At 38.3% G+C, this 22,134-nt stretch overlaps 1 protein-coding gene across 1 annotated transcript; it reads right to left on the bottom strand.

The window, feature by feature from the left end:
- Window positions 1-5,499: 5,499 nt before the first annotated feature.
- Window positions 5,500-20,467, bottom strand: EXOC1L (exocyst complex component 1 like). Its single transcript, XM_024577818.3, has 3 exons — window positions 19,969-20,467; window positions 11,598-11,728; window positions 5,500-5,902 (listed from the first exon to the last, which is right to left on the bottom strand). Exons 1-3 carry the CDS (start codon window positions 20,087-20,089, stop codon window positions 5,636-5,638), a joined length of 519 nt encoding a protein of 172 aa, XP_024433586.2. The 5' UTR covers window positions 20,090-20,467; the 3' UTR covers window positions 5,500-5,635.
- Between the last annotated feature and the right edge of the window lie 1,667 nt (window positions 20,468-22,134).

Below are 22,134 nucleotides of genomic sequence, written 5' to 3'. Positions count from 1 at the left end.
TGGTAGAGAATTCAATGAGTAAAAATATTACATATGATTAAACAAAAGTTTGTCTTTTTAAGAACCCTTACAGTATCTGGGAAATAATTCTGTTAATTCATAATTTCCTGGCTCAGACTTCCCTGAAAAGGAAAAACGGCTGCTCTGACATCATGAATAAGCTGCTCTCAGAGGTTGTGGAAACAGGTGGCCAATGTGTCCATCAGTTCTCTTTTAGCAGGACTTGGCTCCACTTACCCAAGGAGTAAAAGTTTCCAGCTTCTGCCCTGGCTGGTGTGGCTCAGTAGATTGAGCACTGGCCTGTGAACCAAAGGGTCACTGGTTTGATTCTTAGCCTAGGGCACATGCCTGGGCTGTAAGCCAGGTCCCTAGTAAGGGCCACACGAGAGGCAACCACACATTGATGCTTCTCTGCCTCTCTTTCTCTCACCCTTCTCCTCTCTCTAAAAATAAATGAGTAAAATCTTTAAAAAAAACTTTCCAGCTTCTCCCACAGCCAGACAGCTTTAAGGGTAACAAGTCAATGCACTTGCCAGATCATGTACTTATTTGCTACTTTCTTAAGGATTTTTTAAAAACAGTGTATTATTTGTTAATGGAAAGTATGGCGACTATCAATCAAAGAAATACCTTTAAATTTTAGGTCTCCTTGTTACAAAAAATAAATCTAGTCTTCCAAGAAACCCCTCACTTTTATATTTATAAAACACCAACTGGAGCAGGCTCTGTGGTACGTGCCACAAAGAAACCAAAGGCAACCCAGCTCTCATCATGACTTTAGGAACCTTGGAATGAGAAGTGATGGGCGTTGGACATATCTACCCAGTGGGCTACTGCTTCCTTGCCCATGCAATGCCTTGCTATGAATTTGAATGAAGCATACCTCTTTATTTTTTACTTAAAAAATAAAATAAAATTTTAGGTAGTATATTATTGCACAACCTGAATAACTCTCCCTAAGGGGGGTTTCTGGAACCCAAGCCTGCCGAATGCATTCTTTGCCACCTGCCGTCCTCATGACCCCCATATAGGGGAGGAGAGAGAGTCAGCATGGCTCAGGCTTCTGAGAGTAGCAGGTGAGCAAGAGAACCGACCTGATGAGTTTGTTAGATTGAGTTATTGGTTTCTATTGCTCCTCTATATTTTGATTATACATTCCCATTCTTGACACAACCTTGTGGTGCATAGAGAGTATTCCCTGCCCTTTGACCTTGAACTTGGCCTAGTGACTTGCTTTGACGAATGGGTCACTAGTGGACAACGATGTGAGAAGTTTGAAATGTGCTTTCACAATTGGACTTGCCCTTTGTGTTCCTGTCTTTGAACGTAAGAAGGAAAAGTTCTGGATAATTGTTGGTCCAAGGAGGAAGGGAGATATAAAGCAAACCTGAACTCAACCTGAAGCTTGGAGCCCAGCACAGCCAGTCTCAACCTAGTTCAACCATATTCTAGTCAACCTAAGGATGCATGAGCAAGAGCAAATACTTGTTTTTTAAACCACTCAGACTCACAGCTGTCAGACTCACAGTTGTGTGGCATTATCGTGAGAATAGCCAGATGATACAAAGACATGTTCAGAATGGCGTTAAGAGGGAGCGTGGACAATCACTAGAGTAAGAAAGTTCACAGTATTCTCCGTGAGTGCAGGTGAGGGTTGTGAGGGAGGGAACTGTTCCCCCTGATCCCAGAAATCAGCTAGGCAGCCTGAAATTAGAGATTTCACCTGTAAATTGTTATCTAAATTTATTTATGTCTATAAAGAAATTGTTTTCCACTCTGGCTGGTGTGGCTCAGTGGATTGAGTGCTGGCCTATGAACTGAAAAGTCACCAGTTCGATTCCCAGCCAGGCACATGCTTGTGTTGCAGGCCAGGTGCCTGGTTGGGGGCATGTGAGAGGCAACCAATTGGTGTACCTCTCACACATTGATGTTTCTCTCCCTCTCTTTCTCTCCCCCTCCCCCTCTCTTTAAAAGTAAATAATAAATAAAATCTTTAAGAAAAAAGAAGTTTTTTTTCTTTAGATGTGGTCCTCTTGCGTGGTACACCCTGAATGCCTGTACCCTGAGGCAGTTGGGCCTCAGGAATTTCAAATGGCTTGCAGTAGTTACAGTAAGAGAGGAGTAACAGAAAAATATATATAAGGAAAGAATAAGGAGAAATAAAGACATTTTGGCTTGCAGAGGAATTAAACTTAAAAAGATGGGAAAGAAAAGAACACAGAGAAGGCAAAGGGAAGAGAGGAGAAACATAAAATAAGCAAATGTGATCTGATTGTCAGTAAGTACCTAAAAAGTCGGATTTCCTTTATTAGGATTACATGTCAAGGAAATAAATACACATATCTTGTATGCTTCCTGTGTATAATTCAAAGGCGAATAAGATACTATCTTCAGTCTTACTCTAAACACATCAGTCTAATATAGGAAATGGTCACTTTTGTTAACCACAGTCTGAACTTTTTACCTGAGAAGCAAACATATGAGCTATACAGATAGGTTTTTATTAGTTGGAGAGCACAGTGCAAGACACAAGATGTATAAGATTTTTCTAGCCTACTATCATTTGAACTACCTGCTTTGACAAAAAAAAAGGTGTTTTTACTTGTCCTCAACTAGAGCACATTTTCGTTTTCAACACACCTAGGTAGCTAAGTGACTTGCTTTCAGGGACTGAGATACAACTAACTCATTTGCCCCCATTTGGATGTTGTAGTATATGGTAGTCTTCCTTATCTTTTAGCTACTTCATAAAAATCAACTCAAGCGGGCATTTAACATTTTTTATTCTGGAAAATTAGTCTCACAGAGCAATTGCAAAGACGGCACAGAGAGCTCCCACACCCTCCTGGCCCAGCCTCCCCCAGTGCTAACATCTTTCGTACCTATGGTACATGGCTAACACGAAAAATTAACCTTAGTGTAGTACCACTAACTAAGTTATATATCTCACTCAGATTTGTTCCAGTTACTGCACCAATGTCCTTTTTTCTGTTTCAGGGGCCAATCCAGGCTCCCACATTGAATTCAATTGTTATGTCCCCTTAAGCCTCTTCAACTTGTCCTTTAGTGTTATGGGTTGACATGTGCTCCCCAAAATTCATATGTTGAAGTCCCAACCCCCACTATTTCAGAATGTGACCTTATTTGTAGTTAGGGTCTTTATAGAGCTAATCAAGTTAAAATAAGGTCAGGAGAGTGGGCTCTAACTCAGTGCGACTCTCTTGTCCGCACAGAAACAGGAGATTTGGACACAGAAGTATGCACAGAGGGACTATGATATGAAGACACCAGGAGGAGACGGCCATCTACAAGCCAAGGACAGATGCCTGGAACAGATTCTTCCCTCACAGCCCTCACAGAACCAATGTCACTGATATCTTGGTCTGCGACTTTCAGGCTCCAGAAATGTGAGAAATCCATTTTTTGTTGCTTAAGCCTCTCAGTTTATGGGTAGTTGATTGGCAGTCCTAGCAAACGAATACACTCAGTCTTTCTTTATCTTTCACGATCTTGACACTCTTTTTATTTTAGTGACTAGATAGATGTTCCACTAATTTGTAACAGAATCAGACTACTATTACACCTACTAGTTTTAAGAACTAACATTTATCGTGAGCTCTCTGAGGTCACTCTTCGAGCTGCTATTGCCTGTCTCACTGTTAATATGCTCTCAGTAGGACTTATATGTGCCCAGCATCTGCCCTGGTTTTTAGTATTTAATTCTCACTGTATCCTTTTGAGGAAGGTACAGGATAAATCCTCTTGTCCAGAATAGGTCGGAGGCCATATAATTGAAAAAAGTCAATTAAGGCAGGAAATCATACAAAATATACACATTTTAAACATTTTTCTTCTTTGATTCCCTTCCCTTTGCCTGGCTCAGAAAGCTGATCTCATTTTATTTTATTATTTATTTTATTATTATTTTTCCTTTTACCTCCTTTACCCTCTGGCAACCACCAATCTGCTCTCTGTGTCTGTGAGCTTTGTTTTTTGTTTGTTTGTTTTTCAGAATCCACATATAAGACAGAAAATATTTCTCTTTATCTGACTTATTTCCCTTAGAATAACACCCTCAAGGTCCAACTATATTGTTTCAAATGAGTGGATTTCATTCCTTTTTATGGCTGAGTAATATTTCATTGTATATAATGTGATTGCTTACTTTCTGCGATTAAGTGGCATATACATGAGAAATGGAATACGATATATACTATCATTTCTCTGTTTACCCATCGATGGACACTTAGGTTGTTTCCACATTTTGGCTGTTGTAAATAGTGCTGCAATGAACATGGGGTGCACACATCTTTTCAAGGTACTGTTTTTCTTTTCTTCAGTTAAATACCCAGACATGGAATTGCTGGATCATATGGTAGTTCCATATTTAATTTTTTGAAGAATCTCTATGTTTTCCACATTAACTGCACCAATTTACATTCCCACCACCAGTTTCCAAGGGACCCCTTTTCCTCGTATCTTTGCCAGAAATTGTTATCTCTTGTCTCTTTGGTAATAGCCATTTTAACAAATGTGAGGTAACATCTCACTGTTTTGATTTGCACTTCCTTGATGATTAATGATGTTGAGTATTTTTTCATGTACCTGTTGTCCACCTGTATGTCTTCTTTGGAAAGATGTCTCTTCAGATCTTCTGTCCATTTTTAAATTGGATTATTTGTATTTCTGCTATTGAGTTGTATAAATTATTTATATATTTTGGATGTTAGCCCCTTATCAGTTATATGATACTTTCTCAAGTAATAAAATAAATGACAGTAATAGAAAATCGCCATTAAAACTATCAATGTAGTAATTGCCACAGGCAAAATCTTCTAGGATTTTTATAGTTTCAGATTTTATATTCAAGTTTTAATCCATTTTAGTTGATTTTTGTGTATGCTGTAAGATTGGGGCCCAGTTGTCTTCTTCTGCACATGGAGGTCTAGTTGTACCAGAACCACTATGAAAAGGATTCTTCTTTCCCCTTTGAATAAGATTGGCACCCTCATCACAAGTCAGTTGACCGTAGATGACAGGCTTATTTCTGGCCTCTCAGTTCTATTCCATGGCTTCATGTGTCTATCCTTACGCCAGTACCACACTGTTTTGATTACTGCAGGTTTGCAATATTTGGAATTGGAGATGTGAGTCCTCCAACTTTGTACCTCTTTTTCAAGATTGTTTGGCTATTCAGGGCCCCTTGGAATTCAAATGAATGTGAGGATTGGCTTTTCCATTTCTGCAAAAAAGAAAAAGCCATTGGAATTTTGATGGGGATTGCAATGAATCTGTGGATGGCTTTGGGTTGTGCTGACATCTTAACAATATCGTCTTCCTATCCATGAACATGGGCCATCTTTTCATATATTTAGGCCTTTTAAAATACTTGTTGAGAATACCAATTTAGGCAAAACCATTCGATTCCTTCCGAAGTTACCAAGGAACACATAGACAAAAGTCCCGAATGTTGAATGATTTCATTAAAATACATTTTACTGCAATTCACAAAGCATCACTTTATTTTCGTATAAATAACAGTCACTAATGAAGGGGAAAAAACAAAATCACGACTACCAATATCTACTTAGGGAACCATGTCATAGAATACTGATGAAAAAAGTGGTATACATCTTCAGAGTGGCAGGGGACACAGGGACAGGCACAGCAGATTGAAAGCATAAAAGCATATTCTCATGAGAACCAAGCAATCCTTGTTGTTGGAGGACCAAATAGAATCATCATTAATGTATGTAGAGTCAAAATTCACGATCTGTAAGTCCTTCTTAAGATATGCGTGATTTAGCTTATTTATAGTTCGAGCAAAGGCATATTTAGAAGCACAACTATATGCTTCCAAACGGTACACTTTCTTGAAGTGCAGATCAAAAAATGGGTTGTCCTAGAAGAGAAAGAGAGACATGATTTTGTTTGTAGTCAGGAAAGTACCTGGATTCTCTCAGATTCTTTTGTATGTGCTTTTTGATTATAAACTATTAATTAGCACCATATTTCTAAAACCTACACATGAACTTTCAAAAGCTACCTGCTTCAAACACATTGCTTCTAAAAAGAACAATAAAGATTATTTTTATAGGATCTGTAATTTTTCTATAATACCATAAAACATGTCTCAGAATGTGCAATTATCAACTCTTCCCAGGGTAGTGGATTTGAGAAGATGGGTGAAGGAGAGGAGAATAGATTTCTCCTTTTTTCTACTAGGAGTTTGGTCCTGTGCTACTTCAAAGGCAGAAGGGGGAAATACAGGAAGGCTAATTAGCTTCTGGCATACTACATATACATCAAGTTAATATCAAGGAGTTACCTTTGAAGTTAATAACAAGGATCATTAAATCATTGGACTGAAACTGAAAAATTACTAATGACTTCCTCTTACTGGACTGCTCTAGGCTTCTTTTATACTTCTGGTGTAGGTGTTCTGAGAAAAAGAAGACATCAAAGCTGATCTAAGTCCCGTGTGGTAAAATAATCTTTGGTATTGTTACTAATAACAGTACCAACAATGCCTTGCACTTACAAAGTGCTTTTCAGTTTACAAAATGCTTTCACATTCATTCTCTGCCAAACCCTAACTCTCCTTGAGGGCTGAGGGTTTGAGTTATTTACTTTGTGTTCATGGCAACGGCTAGGTTCTCAGTGGGTGTGTGCTGAGCTGATCTGAAGTAGTTCTGTAAAAAGAGAAGGGGAGGTAAACATTGCCCTGTAGCCAAGTAAGAGTGCGCACAATTTGTGACCAGGTGGTGTGTAAGCGTTATGCACAAACAATGGAGGTGTTTGGGATTTCCTTTTCAAATAGGAACACTCTTGCACCAGGCAAGAAAAAGAAGATGGGTTTTGAGGTTAAACAACCATTTTGAATCTCTGATATAACCACAGACAAAGTGTTTATGTGATCTGACCCTGCCTTTTCTCCTCTTTTTTGATAGGGTTGCTAGGAAGTTTACATGAGATTAATCATATAAACTGCATAATATGGAGGTTAATAAAATAAGTGATAGTTCTCTTTCCCAAATCTGCCTCCAAAGATTGTGATGCTAGTGTTACTGCCACCTTGCTTTATACTATTAACAAAATTTAAAAACAAAACAACACTTTTAAAAAGAATGTACAAGGACCCCAGTTGCTGTGGCTCAGTTGATTGGAGCATTGTCCCATAAACTGAGAGGTCACGGGTTCACTTTTTGGTCAGGTCACATGCCCGGATTGCGGGTTTGGTCCCCAGTTGGGGCACAAGCAAGAGGCAACCTATCAATGTTTCTCTCTCACATCAATGTGTCTCTCTCACATCTCTCTCTCTCTCTCTCTCATCAATAAGCATGTTCTCGGGTGAGGATTAAAAAAGAAAAAAGAATGTAAAAGGGTGATGTGATTTTAAGTGCAGTGTTCCCCTAGTCACACCTTGTAAAATTTTTCCTAGCTGTTGTAATTGCAGCTTGAAAGACACTTCTGCAGAGAATCTCAATAAAAGGAAATCATACCCATTCTGTCACCAAATGCTAATCACACTCCATATATAGTTCCCTCATTGAGACATTCACTCTTTATTATGTAGAAAATATCCTTCATGCTTTTGAGATACTTGGAAAGGATTGATAGTTTCCTTTAGCCTAATAATTGAAGCCTGAGCAGGCATGCACATAGAATACAAGTTCCTTCCTTCTTTCCTTCCTTCCTTCCTTCCTTCCTTCCTTCCTTCCTTCCTTCCTGAACTTGGGAGGGTGGGTAGGGATAAAAGAAGAGAATAAACCTACTTACAGACTTCTGGAGGGGAAAAATATTTCTTCTTTTCTGCTTGGTGCCAAATGCAACACATTTTAAAAAATAGAATTCCTTCCTCCCTCCCTCCTTCTCTCTATCCCTTCCTTCCTTTCTCTCACCCTTTCCCCTCCCTCCATCCGTCTTGATAGACTCCTAGAGCTAAAAGGGGATCTTAAACATCATTCAGTGATCTCTTGTTTATAGCCGGGATAATAGTTTCCAGAGAGGTGAAGCCCAGGCCTCACATGAAGTTATTGGCAGAACCAGGACAGAACCAAGATCTCACTCAACCCAACCCCATTTTTTTGCTGCATCATTTTCTCTCCCATTGTACCATGTCAGTCTCCAAATCCCCAGACATTTTGATGTCTCCTTTATAAATTGACTTCAATTTTAATTCCATTCCTTTTTAAAGTTGACAGCTCTCTGGCTTGAAATTGCTCTATTTAAAACTATATCATTGCTATTGAGAATATATACATACACACACACACATATATATTCTCAATTATATATATACATATACAAATATATATAATTGCTGACTCCTGAGGATTCAATTCAAAGGGAAAGGAGAAGTGGAAATTCCAGGAACAACTGGGATATTTTTACTTCATCCATAAAAAAGAAATCTTTAAAAGAACTACTCTTTGGATATTATAGGTTTTCTTCTGGCAATCTAATATTTTACATCCTAAATGATGAGAAAAATAGAAATATTCAACTTCTGGGGTATCTAGTGCACTACCGAAGATAAGGACCTTCCAAGAGGAAAGGGAAGAACAAACACCCTTGTATGCAATTAAAGACCAGAAGGGCGAACAGACAGTAGAGCACCGCTATTCGTTCACAATGACTGTGAGCTGACAGGCTTGCCGGACACATCTCCAGACACTGAATGAACTCGCAGAAATACTTGTAACATCACTGATATTCGAGGACTTCACAAAACAGTGAAGAATGGCCAAAAAAAGAGGTGGGGATGGTAATTCCTGAAACTACAAGTAAGTGAACTTGACACTGATTTCAGATAAAATTTAATGCAATAAAGAAAATTTGGTAAGTACATAAAAATATAAAGAAAATAGTAGTCTAAAAATGTGTAATCTTATCAAACAGAGATCATTATTGTTAAAGTACTGGTTTATTTCATATATACATATACATACCCATACCTCTTTGTATTTTTTGTATTAAAATTTAAGGTTTAGATTTCAGTTTTTAAAAATAGGACAGATTAAATATACAAAATGAGAATATTGTAGAAAAGTTTTGTACTTGTCTGACTTTTTAAAAACTTACTAAATGGTGAACAATTGTGTCCTGAGGTATTCTTTTGGAAACATGGTGTGTGTGTGTGTATAATATTCCAGCATATTGATATGCAATAAATGTTAGGAAATACTTCCTAATTATTTCCTAACAGTTATGTAGAACGTATTATCAGAAAAATGCTATATGAGTCATTAGAAAAGAAAGCAATGAAATCCCGAATGCTTTTACTGAGTATCATGCCAAACACACCAAATTTTAAAAAAGGATTCTTAGGTGGTAAGTCAAGAAAATAGAAGACAGCATATATTGATTTTGGTAAAGATCTTAGGGACAAAATTTAGGTATTGAGACTAAATAATTACATAAGTAATGCAGAATTGAGGACTTATGTGTGACTAATTCTCCATTGTAGCCTCAGGGCCTGGCAAAGCTTGAGCTCTCAATGAATGAATGAATGAATGAATATGAATTTGCAGAGATGTTAGACAAGCAATACAAAGAAGGCAAATTAATAGATTTCTGGGTAAAGTCTAGCTCTACCACTTAATAGCTTTGTGACCTTGGGCAAGTCAGTTAATGTTTTTAAGTCTCATTTTCCTTATCTGTAAATCAGGAATAATAGTAGAATTTATCTCATGTGGATTTTGTGATGATTATATGAAATTATGTGTGGAAAAGGCTTCCCGTGGTTCCTGGCACCTGGTAAGAGTTTACTAAGTGTGACATGGTAGCAGGTAGCAGTACTCCTGTTAGTAGTAATAGTAGCAGTAGTGATATACTACCAATTACCTAGAGGTATACACTTCCCCTGCCTGCTTCATTGTTTTTATTATTGACTTGAATGGAATCCTAAATGTTATGGTGGTTATAACTGCATCACATTATAGTGACTATTTTAAAAATCATACTATTAGAAGAGTTGATAGGTGGAAGAATAAACCAGATTGAGAATATAGTATTTAGTAGGATTAAGAATAAATGAGTTTAAGTTCTACTTCCAACAATAATACAAATATTTATTGAGTGTTAATATATGTCAGGTTGAAGGCTAGAGTAAAAGATGAAAAATCATGGTCCCAGGTTTTTTGGGGTTTTTTTTAGAAGCTTTTCATCCTGAGAAGAGTCAGAAAAAGCCAACGCTTGCAGTTTGTGGGATTATGGCTATAATACATTTATATCCACATTTTAAGGGGGCCTCCTAAGGGAGGGTGACATGAGTTAGACTTTACCCAATGGAGAGTCTGGGAATGGGGCGAGAGATAAAGGTGACTGGGATTCTAAGCCTCTAGAGTCAGTAGTTAATCAGAGTGAATGTGTAAAGTTTGAGGTGGGGATGACCAGTGGTAAAGAAGCCAGATCATCAAAGACCTTTATTTAGGTTTTATTCTATGTGAGTAGAGGGTATGGCAGGTGAGAGTAAATGGCAATTTATACACAAAGACCTGAGGTTTCAATTAAGTGTTTAATAGAAATAAGGAATCCAGATTAAGGGAAATACAAACTAGTTACACGAAGTCTAAAATATCGCATGTAATTCTGGGAGAACAGAAGGATTCCAGAAGAGAAAATAGTGTAGTAAAGGGTGTTGAAGAATGTCCTGAAAAACAGTAGCACCATTGCTACTGCCTCTCGGTGTTTATGCTGTCCCGTCCTATCAATCATCTTATGCTATCTTCACGTGAAAGTTATTTAGAGAACAGAATGGGAACATTTAACCTAGAAAAGAGGAAACTTGAGGGAACATTGTAATCGTCCTCAAGGATTGCAAAGGCTGCTATATGAAAGAAGGACTGGAGTTGTTCTGAATTGCTACAAGTGGCCAAAGTAGGACTGATGGGTGGATATTTTGGTTAAACAGAAGTAGAAATTTTTTTTTTAAAGTATGGCTGAAAGCTATATCACCCTATTAACCAATGTCACCTCAACAAACTTAAAAAAAATAAAAAATAAAAAGTAAAGTATGGCATTTCAAAAACAGAATGGACTGCCTCACGTGGGAATGAGCTCTCCATCAGTAGAAGAGAACAGGGAGACTGGGAAAACCACTTAACATATGGTCAAGTGGAGAGACTGCAGTATACATCCTTTCCCCCTGCCTTTTAATTCTAAGGTTGTGGGATTTCCAAGAATTATTGATCCTTCTGGAGGATCAAGTGGCTGATAGTAAAATTTGAAGAAAATGAGAGAAGGAATCCCCAAATCTTATGGAGGAATTTGGGGTGGAGAGAGAGTGGTGGTGGAAGCCCCATGCATTTCAAGTGTCCAGATTGATGGGGAGAGTGCGTTTAACCTGTTAAGAAGCCTTGGGAAAGATTCTTTTAAATTTAATAGACAAAATTCAAATTTAAACTGATAAAAACAGAACAACAACAACAACAAAACAACCCATACGTCATCCCAGTAGATTAAACTTTACCACTTAAGAACATTATGTCATTTTAACATTTAATTACATGTCAAAAATATATGAAGTAGGATATTGAACCTAAAGATCTCCACCTTATTGATCCCACATCTCCCTTACAAATTGTTACACTTACAGTGTCTGCTTCTTTTCCATCAATCATCTGCAGATCGTTCAAAGACCACTTTTTTGTTACTTCATATTTTTCATCTAAGCCTATTCTGTAGTGTTTCACCATAATTATTTTTACTTCTTCATTTTTGGTCACTGTAGGACAGAAAAAACACTTAGTTTACACAAACTCCTAGAAGATGATAAATTATTCAACATCATACTTTTCAGTATTTATGCAACCCTTTTTCATATAATGAGCTTGAACCTACATTATATCTGCATCCCTTTTATGAACCCTGATGTGTCTGGACCTTCACAAGTATGCCCCCAGATCTGCTCAATGTGTCTATTTTTGCTACAGTTGTGGTTACATACAGCCACAGTAATGTCTGTCAATAGAACATTGAGCTATGTGCTTCCAGCTCTGCTTCGTGGTGGGGAACGGGGATCAACTCAGGGCAGAAAACAAGAGGCTTAGCGTTAGCATATAGTCAGTGCCAAAGTGTTTACCAGAACAATTTGGAATTTTAATTTAGGACAATATAAGTAAGTGAGGTCATGAAAGTAAACAGTTCTGCTCACACAGCAACACAGTGTTGAAGAGTGAGCATGAATAGGCTTTCTTTTAAAGTTACCATGAGATTTTTGATGTAGAAAAGTATGCATCATGGAAACACCTGTTTGGTATTGTTTGAGATTTTTAGTCCTTTCTAGAGTGTCTCTAGAATTCTAGTATTCAGAATGCGTCACCAAGACAAAAAGTTTCAGTACTGTCCTTTAAAAAGTGTGGGAAAATCATTGCTTATTTTATGTGAACAAAATTAGGAAATGATTCCCTGGCCTTAAAATCGTTGTCTTTGGCCTCACATGAACACATCAGAAGAATCCACATTTAATGTTAGAACTCCTGAATTGAAAATTACTGATGAGTTAGTAAAGGAGTATTTATTGAGTATCTGCTATGTGCCTAATAGACCTATTACAGATGCCACAAAGGGTACATGCCTGAGACATGGTCCTTATCCTCTAGAAATGTATGGTTTTGTTGAGGAGACAAAACTAACAAACATGAGTTTCATAAAATACATGTTATAAAGATGTATAGGTGTAGAGAGAGCTGGCAGTTGGAATCAAATATCTTAAACTTTCTTTCAAGATGGATGCTGTCACTTAGGCATAAGCTGGTTCTGTCTTCTAAGAACGGAATCTGTCTTTAGGGAAGACTTTCATTTGGTTCTGGAAAATGCTACTTTGGCAGGCCTTCCTAGTTAAGACTGTATAAAGCATTCTATTACAGTATAATCACAGCGATAGGTAAGAGATGTGGAGGGTAGTGTCTGCTTTATAGTAATTGTTGAAGTGTTTCATTTTGTGTAAGGGACTAGTGTTGTAATCTAAGCATAGGACGTGGCCTGTGGAAATAGAAGTGGCAAATCCCTGAGGCATTGACGATACTGGGTAGAAATAACACTAGATGGAAACCAAAATAGAAAAGTCAGGAGGGTGAGCTGGTTGGAGGGAATAATAACCCATCTCAGAAGGGAAAGAGATGGAAGTTTACAGTTTAAGAATGGAGATATGGACTTGGGACTTTTCCTGTGTGGACAGGTTTGCAAGACCAGGGGAGAGAGCAGAGGGAAAAGGTGAGACAGAGTGGAAAAGAAAACCTTGCCGGCAGAGCGGTCTGAGAAGGGGCGGTCGGAAAAGAAACAGTGCAGTGCTGTGAGTATCAAGAGGATGAGAATTTCGGCGAGTTGAAGACAGCCCTGTGAAATGGCTTTGTTGGGTAAAGCAAGAGTTCAGTCCAGGCACTGAATCTGACTTGGGGAGATCATTGATTTCTTCCCTGCAGGCGGTTTTCTCTAGAACAGTAAAGGCAGAAGACAGCTTGCAGAGGATTCCTTCACGTGCTAACACTGGGTGCATACTGTCCGCCATCTCCTGAGTTAGGTAGGATTTAAAGAAGAAATAAGAAGAGACTAAAGGCTATGATTTAGATCTCAAATTCTAAGAGTTTGGAAGAGGAGGGATTGCATACTTGGGGACCAAGGGAGTGATTGATAGCCATGTTCTGGAGGGGACCTAGAACAGAAGATCTTAACCAGACGTCAAAAAAATGGTTCAGAGTTCTGAAATTGTGTGCAAAGTTGATGGGTTTCTGCCTACGCACATGTCTCCAGCACAAAAAAAAGGTTCATTTGTGGACCGAAAAGGCAGTTGTGTCTGTCCAGACAAAGGCTCTACTCTGACCCAAAGGATGATGTTCTGGTTCTGCCTAGCTGCCTCACTCACTACTTAGGGGGTGGGAGAGGATGGGAATGGGGAGAAATAACAGGATATTGTATGGAAATGTGATTTGAAGCAAATTCCACTGCCTCGTCTACATATTATGATAACCAGCTGATTAATTATAGACCTACTGATTCATTGATTTGATAAACGTTTGAGAGCGCTTTGGAATAAGGCCCTGTGCTAAACATTGGAATAAAGAATTCCCACAAGGCACCATTCATTCCTGCTCTCACCAAGATCATAGAGAGTGGGGGTTTCATGAAGAAAACACATGATCTCATCACTTTATAAATTATATAAATGTATAGGCCTATGCAGTACACCTGAAACTAATATAAACTTTTTAAAAAACTTGAATAGGGCTAGTGGATTGGATGATAGTAATGAGTCAGTGTTAATTTCCTGATTGTGATGGTTGTGTTGTGATTATATAGGAGAGTGTCAATGCCTGTAGCCATTATAACCTAAGATTTCAGTGTGGGCACTGGGGCATCTGGTTGGCAATTTACTTTCAACCGTTTTGGGAAAAAAGTTATTTGTACTATTATTGTTGCAACTCTTTAGTAAGTTTGGAATTATTTCAAAATAAAAAGAAAAAACTATGTTTAAAACCCCCGCATGATCACAGTGCTGTGAATGTGGCAAGGGCAGGGTGATTAGGAACACGGAGAATGGACATCTTCATGCATCTGGGGGTCCGGGAGAGCTTCCTAAAGGGGGTCTTCTGAGTTGTCCAGGGCAGTGGGAGTCAGAATGAAGAAAGGGGCAAAGGGAATTCTGGAACAGCGTGTGCACAGAACCATGAAATACTTGACACTTTTCAGTCATACAAGCATTTGGTATTGTTGGCTTACAGACGATGCTTTCTAACTGCACTAGAGTTTTGTGTTCGTATATTCCACAGCTCCCTGCCAAGCTTGATTTCCTCCCTCCCTCAGAAAAAATTTATTTATTGTGTTGGGTATCCTTACCTTAAATTATGAGGCTTCATAAAGTTAAAATCAGTAACCCTAATTCTTTTAAAAATGTAATCTGTCTTGGTTTGGGGAAATAAGTTCCTGACATATCTGTAAGTGGGAGGGTGACTACGTGGTACAAAGGAGGATGGGAAGGGGCAAGGTAGTCTAGAATGCTAGGCGAAGAACTTTAAATGGCATCCTGAAGGCTATGTGTGTGGGAGGATTTGGGAGGAGGGTTGTCACTAAAGGACTTTAAGTGAATGGATAGGAAGAGCTTTACATTTTAGAAAGGTTTTTTTGGCCGTTCTTTAAAGGATGGGTTGGAGGGAGGGAATGGAGAAAGATGTTAAGAAAGTCGGATCTATCAGTTATCAAGTTTTCTTACATTGATGGTTTTTGTCCGCTGACATTAACTAAGAAAGTTAGAACATGCTGTGTTAATCTTTTGGTACAATGATGCAACACAGAGACAGTCCAGCCTCCTTAATTTGGCAAAACAGCCTCCTCTGGAGCCAACGAGGCTCCGAGATTATCTTTAGCCAAGAGTCAGAGAAGTCTACTCAGGCTGGCCTGGCCCCAATCCCTAATTCCTACACTTCAGCTGTGCTGCCAGCCAAAATTAAATGGCCATATACACATTAATGGAGTGGGAAAGTGGAAACTTATCACATCGTCTTAAAACAGAAATGTTTATACAGTCAAAATGTTAGACAGTTGTTTTCGGTAACATCAGAGATGACACTGAATAATTATTATTTAGTGAGTAATATCTATAGGCCTAGGGAAATTCAGAATGAACCTGCTCCAGTTTCAATATTTTAGTTAGCATTTTCAAAATTAAAATCTTAAGTCATGTCCACCATTTATTTTTACTCTTAATTTCAAAATAAACATTGTCATTAATAACTGTCTCTATTACAATGGTAAAATAGTCACTATTATTTATGAGGCTAAATGGAAAGAAGACCAGCCAATTGAACAAGCGTCACTTGGCAGAATAGAGGAAGAAGTAGCTCCCGAGGAAGCTGCACAGCCACACTTTAAATAAACAAATGACTGTTATTTTACCACCCTAGTGTTTTCCATCACTGAGATTAAACAATAAGGAAAAATTACAACAAGAAGCTTCAGTGAAGATGTTTCAGTATATGGATGATGTCTTGAGGTCATTGAGAATGCTATTATTGATTTCATCAAAAAAGTAATTTTCATATAATGTTTTTTCTAGAAATGTTTTTTAATCCTCACTCAAGGTTATGTTTATTAGAGAGAGAGAGATCCATCCGCTCCTGGGGGACCTGGGATCAAACTGCAACCCAGGTATGTTCCCCCACTGGAATCGAACTCATAACTTCTGGTGCATGGGAGGACACGCCAACCAACTGAGCAAACCGGCCAGGGCTAGAAATATTTTTATAAAATCAATTCTGGGGCTATACTGGGTACCATAGATTGAATGTTTGTGTCCCCCAGCCAAATTCATATGTTAAAATCCTAACCCCAAGGTGACCGTAATATGAGGTGGAGCCTTTGGGAGGCAGGGCCTTCATGCATGGCGTTTGTGCGCTTATAAAAAGACCTCAGAGAGACCCCTTGCTCCTCTGCCATGCAAGGTCATACGGATAAGACTACTGTGGATGGGGACGTGAGGCTTCACCAGACATGGAATCTGCCAGTGCCATGACCTTGGACTTCCCAGCCTTCAGAACTGTGAGAAATAAATGTTTGTTGTTTATAAGCCACCCAGTCTCTAGCATTTTGTTTCTTTTTCATATTAACTTCTTTTTTAATACTCTTACTGTTAACACTTTTATTGTAAATGATTTGACAAAATTGTTAGATTCTCTGGTTCACAGAGAAGTAGTTCTGTTCTGGCATCAAAATGCAGTATGTATGGAAAATTTATGTATACTGTGTTCATAATTCTAACATATGCCATTTATTTTCAAATTAATTCTATGAATGGAAAATGTCTTTCTAAATATATGACAATACTTAAAATAATCTACCTGAACATGTATAGAATTGTTATTTAAAAATACATAATTGACTATATTTCTTTATTGTATATTAAATATATGTACTTTTATACATATGCTGTATATTTTACTTTTATTACAAATATTTATCTAAAAATATACTATTGATACAAATATATTTCGGCATATGTTTTCGCAGTAAATATATTGTTCTGTATATTAAAACAATAACCCTAACATTTATTTTATTTATTTGGAATATAATTTATCATGTTTCTGACTTGAGACTTAACAGGAGAGCACTACGTGTGATGCAGGTGTTACTGTTGCCACTTCAGAGATGTCAATACTGAGTCCATACAGGTTCATTATTTTCCCCAAATTTCACAGCTGGCAGGGAGGCAAAGCAGAGTCAGTTTTCCCACCCATTCTTTCTGATTCCAAACCTTCCAACATTCATTACGCCATGCCCTGCTACTTTCCATTTAATTATGGTTAATGTTTTATGTGCCATTTCAAGTCCTTCAGAATTTCTTTAATTCAATTACACTCTCATCGTTGCACAAATGATTTATCCCTTTTCAAGTGCCCGCACATAATAGAGCTCCTCTCTCCTTTATAAGAAGATGCTGCTTTTAACGGCCAAGCATAATAATGTTCTGGCCGAGGAGGAGCTAACCCTGAGGAGAAGTGACCATGCAAACCCTGAGGTGGGAGGGTACTAAGATGCCAAGACACCCCCATGGTAAGTCCTAGCAAACTACAGAGAGGGTGGTTGAGTCTATAACATCTGATTTTTGACATTGACCAGGTAATGTGTCAAAATAACAGCAAATCACAATCATCTGGTTGTGAGACTCCTGCAAGTGACAGACTCTGATCAGATAAATAGAAAGTTTAACTTATTTAAACATAGCTTCTTTAATTTGAAAAATGCATGATGGGATTTGACTACTCTAGACAAATGATTCTTAAAAATTTGGAGCTGCTGGGTTGTAGGAAATAAAAGAAAATCATAACTATGTGTCTGTCTACTCCCCGGAGGTGACCAACATTCAAATCTGGAGTTACCTGCCTCAGCAATTGTGATATGACCTGTTCGATTCACATCAATGGACATGTTCTCAGTAAAGCATGGTCAAAGACTGAGGACTGTCAAGCTTCACATTGATTTTATCTTAAATTACTGTTCTGTCTAAATGTATTTGAAATAGTCATAAAGAGATGTTGATATTACATTAGGGGAAAGTACTTTCAAAATGATGGACGTGATAAAGAGGAGAGTCGTGAAACTTAGTGAACTAATATAACTCACAATCCCAGCTTTCATCAGGAATATCACAATATTGTCGTCTCTTCCTCACATCTGAGAGGGCCTTCTTTTCTTTCCCTTGCTTCTCACATGACAGAATCATTGAATCTTACTAATGGCAGTGATCACTTACTTTCCTTGGTCATTTCCCAGATGAGAATTGAACCTTAAAGGAGCTGCCTTCACACATGTTAATAATGCCAAGCCCTTGACCTTCCAATCCTACTTAAAAAGACGCCTGTCATTTATGAAAAAAGACAGCAGGTGATCCCAGCCCTCAGTGTCTTTTCCAGAACTCAAGGATACTGGGGAGGGAAAAATCACATCCATATCCAAATATTTAATTCTAGGAGGCTTTTTTCTCTTAGAAAGAACAAGTTTAGTTAATTATGTAGTTGGAGGGAGGCATTAAGGTATATTTGGTAAATTAGATATATACATTATCCTGGTTATTTCATTTCTTATAAGTTTTGTTTCAGAAATACTTGTATTCTAATGTTACATAATGTATAATTAGCTTTATAAAGTAGGATCTCAATAGGTATAAAATTATTAAATGTTAATGTTGGAATAAGCATCTTCTCTAATGTATTAAGTCAAAATAATTTAAGATTTGATGGTTAGGATACAATATAGTTTCTAAAATTGTTTCATTTGACTTTTTTCCATACTTCAGATTATTTTCCTGGGCCAGTTAGACTTTTTAGCTTGCTGAAATGCCAAGTCCCCACACTTTGTATTTGTACATGGCAAAACATGGTAGGTAAAACTCTAGATGTATACATACCACTGTTTTTATTTTTGAGTAAATATTACACTTATTAAGATTGATAGAATTTTGAAGAATTCTTAACACTTTTTATAAGATGTTTTACTTCCCTTACAGTACTCCCTCTTGACATCTTTAGAAAGTCCTTCTAAGTCAATTACCAGGAAGGGGATTTTAACAAGTTGTTTTCCAAAAATGATGAGGTGTGTGTCTTATAAAGGAAAGTCCACAGTGAACACTTTGAGTTTCTAAGCTCTTTTCTCCTAAGCCCCTCAACAGCATTAAAAGGCATGCATGGAAAAAACCGGAATGCTGTATATTAAATTTAATAATTGCACAAGTATTTCTGTCTAAATTAAGCACAAAAATTACTGGTTAGGAAAATCATAATTAAGTGCAAAAGCCTATTTCTACCTCTGGACAATTTTCGTACATTTTAAAACCATGAGGGAAAATATTTTTGTTAAATAGTTTAAAGAAAATTCTATTAAACTTAAAAGCTCCATCTTCATCAACTAAGTTCTCCCATTAAAGTATTACTCCTGTGAATATACTGCCTGTAAGAAAGAATTTTTAAAAGATCATTCTCTATTCAAAATAAGCCATCAGAAGAAACTCTAAGTTATTTTTTCTTTCCTAGCATGCAAAAGGAGAACCCTAGCAGTCCAGACTAGTTGGAAATGGAGCTGTACAACTCAATTTTCCAATGTATTTAAAAATACACAGAGTTCTCTGTTGAATTTTCAAAAGTGAGCTCTTCCACAGCAAACCTGCATGCCAAGCAAGTGAATTACATAAAAGATTAGAGACAAAATAATCAAATAAGGAAAAGCACATACCCAGTTTCCTTTCTGAACAATTAGCCAAAATATTCTTAATACGATAGTCCTTTCTGTCTTCCATTTTATCACTTAAGAATTCTGTAGAACCCCAATTCTGAAACTTGGCATAGTTAAGTTCTATCATGAGAAGATACACATGCTATTATCATACAGGAAAATCAATGCAAAGCACGTACCTCTATCACCCAAGCCACTTGGGGTTATTTACATTTAGAAACAATAACAGAAAGAACTTATTACCTGACACACAGAGGTAATATCTGTCCTGGACCGAGAACTCTATTTCGATAAACTCATACAGATTCTGCGAGAGCGGCTTAAACAGTTTCTTCTCCAAGTCCTCCTTTACCAATGATGACATTTCCTCCAGTTCCACTTGGCCCGATATCTTGGCTCAAGCTCACCCTTTCTTTCCTTTTGCTGCCTAGATTTCTTTTTTGGTTTGCAGCTCCTTGGTGAGTCTTGCCCACCTCCCAGCTCTCACTCTCTTCACATCTCGTTCCCAGCCAGGCTCCCAGGCGCGGTCAGACCCCTCGCTGCGGCATCTGCTCAGTGGCAGCAGCAGCAGCGGCAGCAGCCAAAATACAGCAGCAGCACTAGCCCCACTGTCACTCCTCAGCATCCAGGCTCAAGCAGGCTGCTCTCTAGAGCTCTCCTGTGGTTTGTTGACGGGGAACGTATTTATGAACACCAGCAGATATACTTGTGGAGTCCTGGTTATCCTTGTGTAGCAGCCTTTTCCCCTTTCCCATGACTTTGCAGAGGAAGACCACTACTTCAGCTTGATCCCATTATATAAATGAGCTGCCTGGCTCTATTGATTGGGATCATCTTCCATTAAGGACTTTGCCATCATCGGCAAGAGAAAGAGCACTCGTATTTGCTCCTGACACTTCCAACAAGTCCCTCTCCCTCTCTTCTTTCCCCTCCTGCAATTCATTCAGACCTTGGCATTTTTGGAGAGAGTCAGCACTAGTGTCTGGGTCCAAATTATTTTTAAAATGGGCTCACTTCAATGTTATTTATTTCACTACTTATAAAGAAAAATTTACTAGGTACTTACTGGGGCAAAGCATTGCATTTATTTCTTGGGAGGGTGACTTTCCTATCCTCAAGGAGAGCTTATAATCTAATAGAGATGAGCATGCAGTAATCATAAATGTTTAAAAGTGATAAATGGCACAAAAGAGAAGAGAATATAGAAAAATATTTGTACCAGGGAAGCATCAGAGAAAGTTCTATGGGAGAAGTGCTGAAGCTTGACAAATGAAATAATGTATCGAGGTGGAGGAACGGGAGCATATTCTGTGGGAGGAACGTTGTAAGCCAGTAAAGCACAGGGAGTGTTTGGGAGGACAGGAAATAGTCCGGATTTCCTAAACTGTGGCATGTGTGGAGGAAGACAAGGCTGGAAAGATTGGGGCCAGATCATGAAGGGCCTTGAATGTCAGATTAATCCTTTGGACTTGATTCCATAGAAGTAGAGAGCCAGTCACAATCTTGGGGCACTCATTTATTCAACAAATATTTTTCAAGGGCTGACTGTGTGCCAGATTCTACTCCAGGAACTGGGAGTATGGCAAATGAAAAACAGAGACCCATCAGTTGCTCTTGTGGAGCTTAGTGGGGTAGATGGAAGGTAAAGACATAAGCAAGGCAGTAGTCCATTCAACATGCACTAGGCAAATAGCAGAATATGTGACATAAAGTTGTGAATAGGAAGAATTTCAAACAATCTCTTGTAATAAGAGGTCTACAAGAAGCTGGTCCCAAGGTTAGTTAGCTCATAGATGAGGGTCTCAAGTGCTTTCCTTTCTTCTGGTTCTCCATCCCAGATGTTGGCTTTCTATCCTCAGCCTGCTGTTCTTCAGCTCCAAAGACATGAAGGAAGTGGCTGGGGCTGAGGAGTGGCTCTATTTGATTTCTCTTTTTGTCAAAAGCAAACTGTTTCTCAGAAACCAGGCACCAGACTTCCCTTTACATCTCAGTGACCATAATGTGGCCATGCTGAGGAAAGCGAGTATTTGTCATTTTGGGCTCCTATTATGGGAAGGGGAATTTCTAACAAGGAAAAAGAGGATGGGGATGACTGTGAGCAGGAAAACGTCAGTGACTTCCATGGCTGCTCTAAAGAAAAACTGGTGGCATGTCTGTGGCTAGTCTGAACTGTGGAGTCCTGGGTGAGACCTTTGCCTTCCTGAGGCTCAGTTTCCTCATTTGAAGAATGATCTCCACGGCCTTTCCCCACTTTCATATTCTCCTATACTGTTTGTGATTCTGGGAGTCTACTCACATAATGTGGTCGAGAGGACCTGAGAACTAGTGCCATGCTTTTGGATATGGAAATGGAGAAGAGCAGATGAATATAAGATACATTTGCATCATAAAGTCAATAAGCTGTGGCAC

This window comes from Desmodus rotundus, chromosome 4 (genome assembly GCF_022682495.2).
Source record: "Desmodus rotundus isolate HL8 chromosome 4, HLdesRot8A.1, whole genome shotgun sequence".
Taxonomy (NCBI): domain Eukaryota; kingdom Metazoa; phylum Chordata; class Mammalia; order Chiroptera; family Phyllostomidae; genus Desmodus; species Desmodus rotundus.
This window is presented reverse-complemented; position numbering and strand designations above follow the sequence as displayed.

Bases quoted from the DNA above. Each gene is read 5' to 3' on its own strand.
- EXOC1L (XM_024577818.3), bottom strand. From the start codon at position 20,089: ATGTCATCATTGGTAAAGGAGGACTTGGAGAAGAAACTGTTTAAGCCG. The intron at 11,729-19,968 runs GTAATAAGTTCT...TCTGTCCTACAG, and splicing joins ATATTACCTCTGTGTGTCAG to TGACCAAAAATGAAGAAGTA. The intron at 5,903-11,597 runs GTAAGTGTAACA...TTTCTCTTCTAG, and splicing joins ATGGAAAAGAAGCAGACACT to GACAACCCATTTTTTGATCT.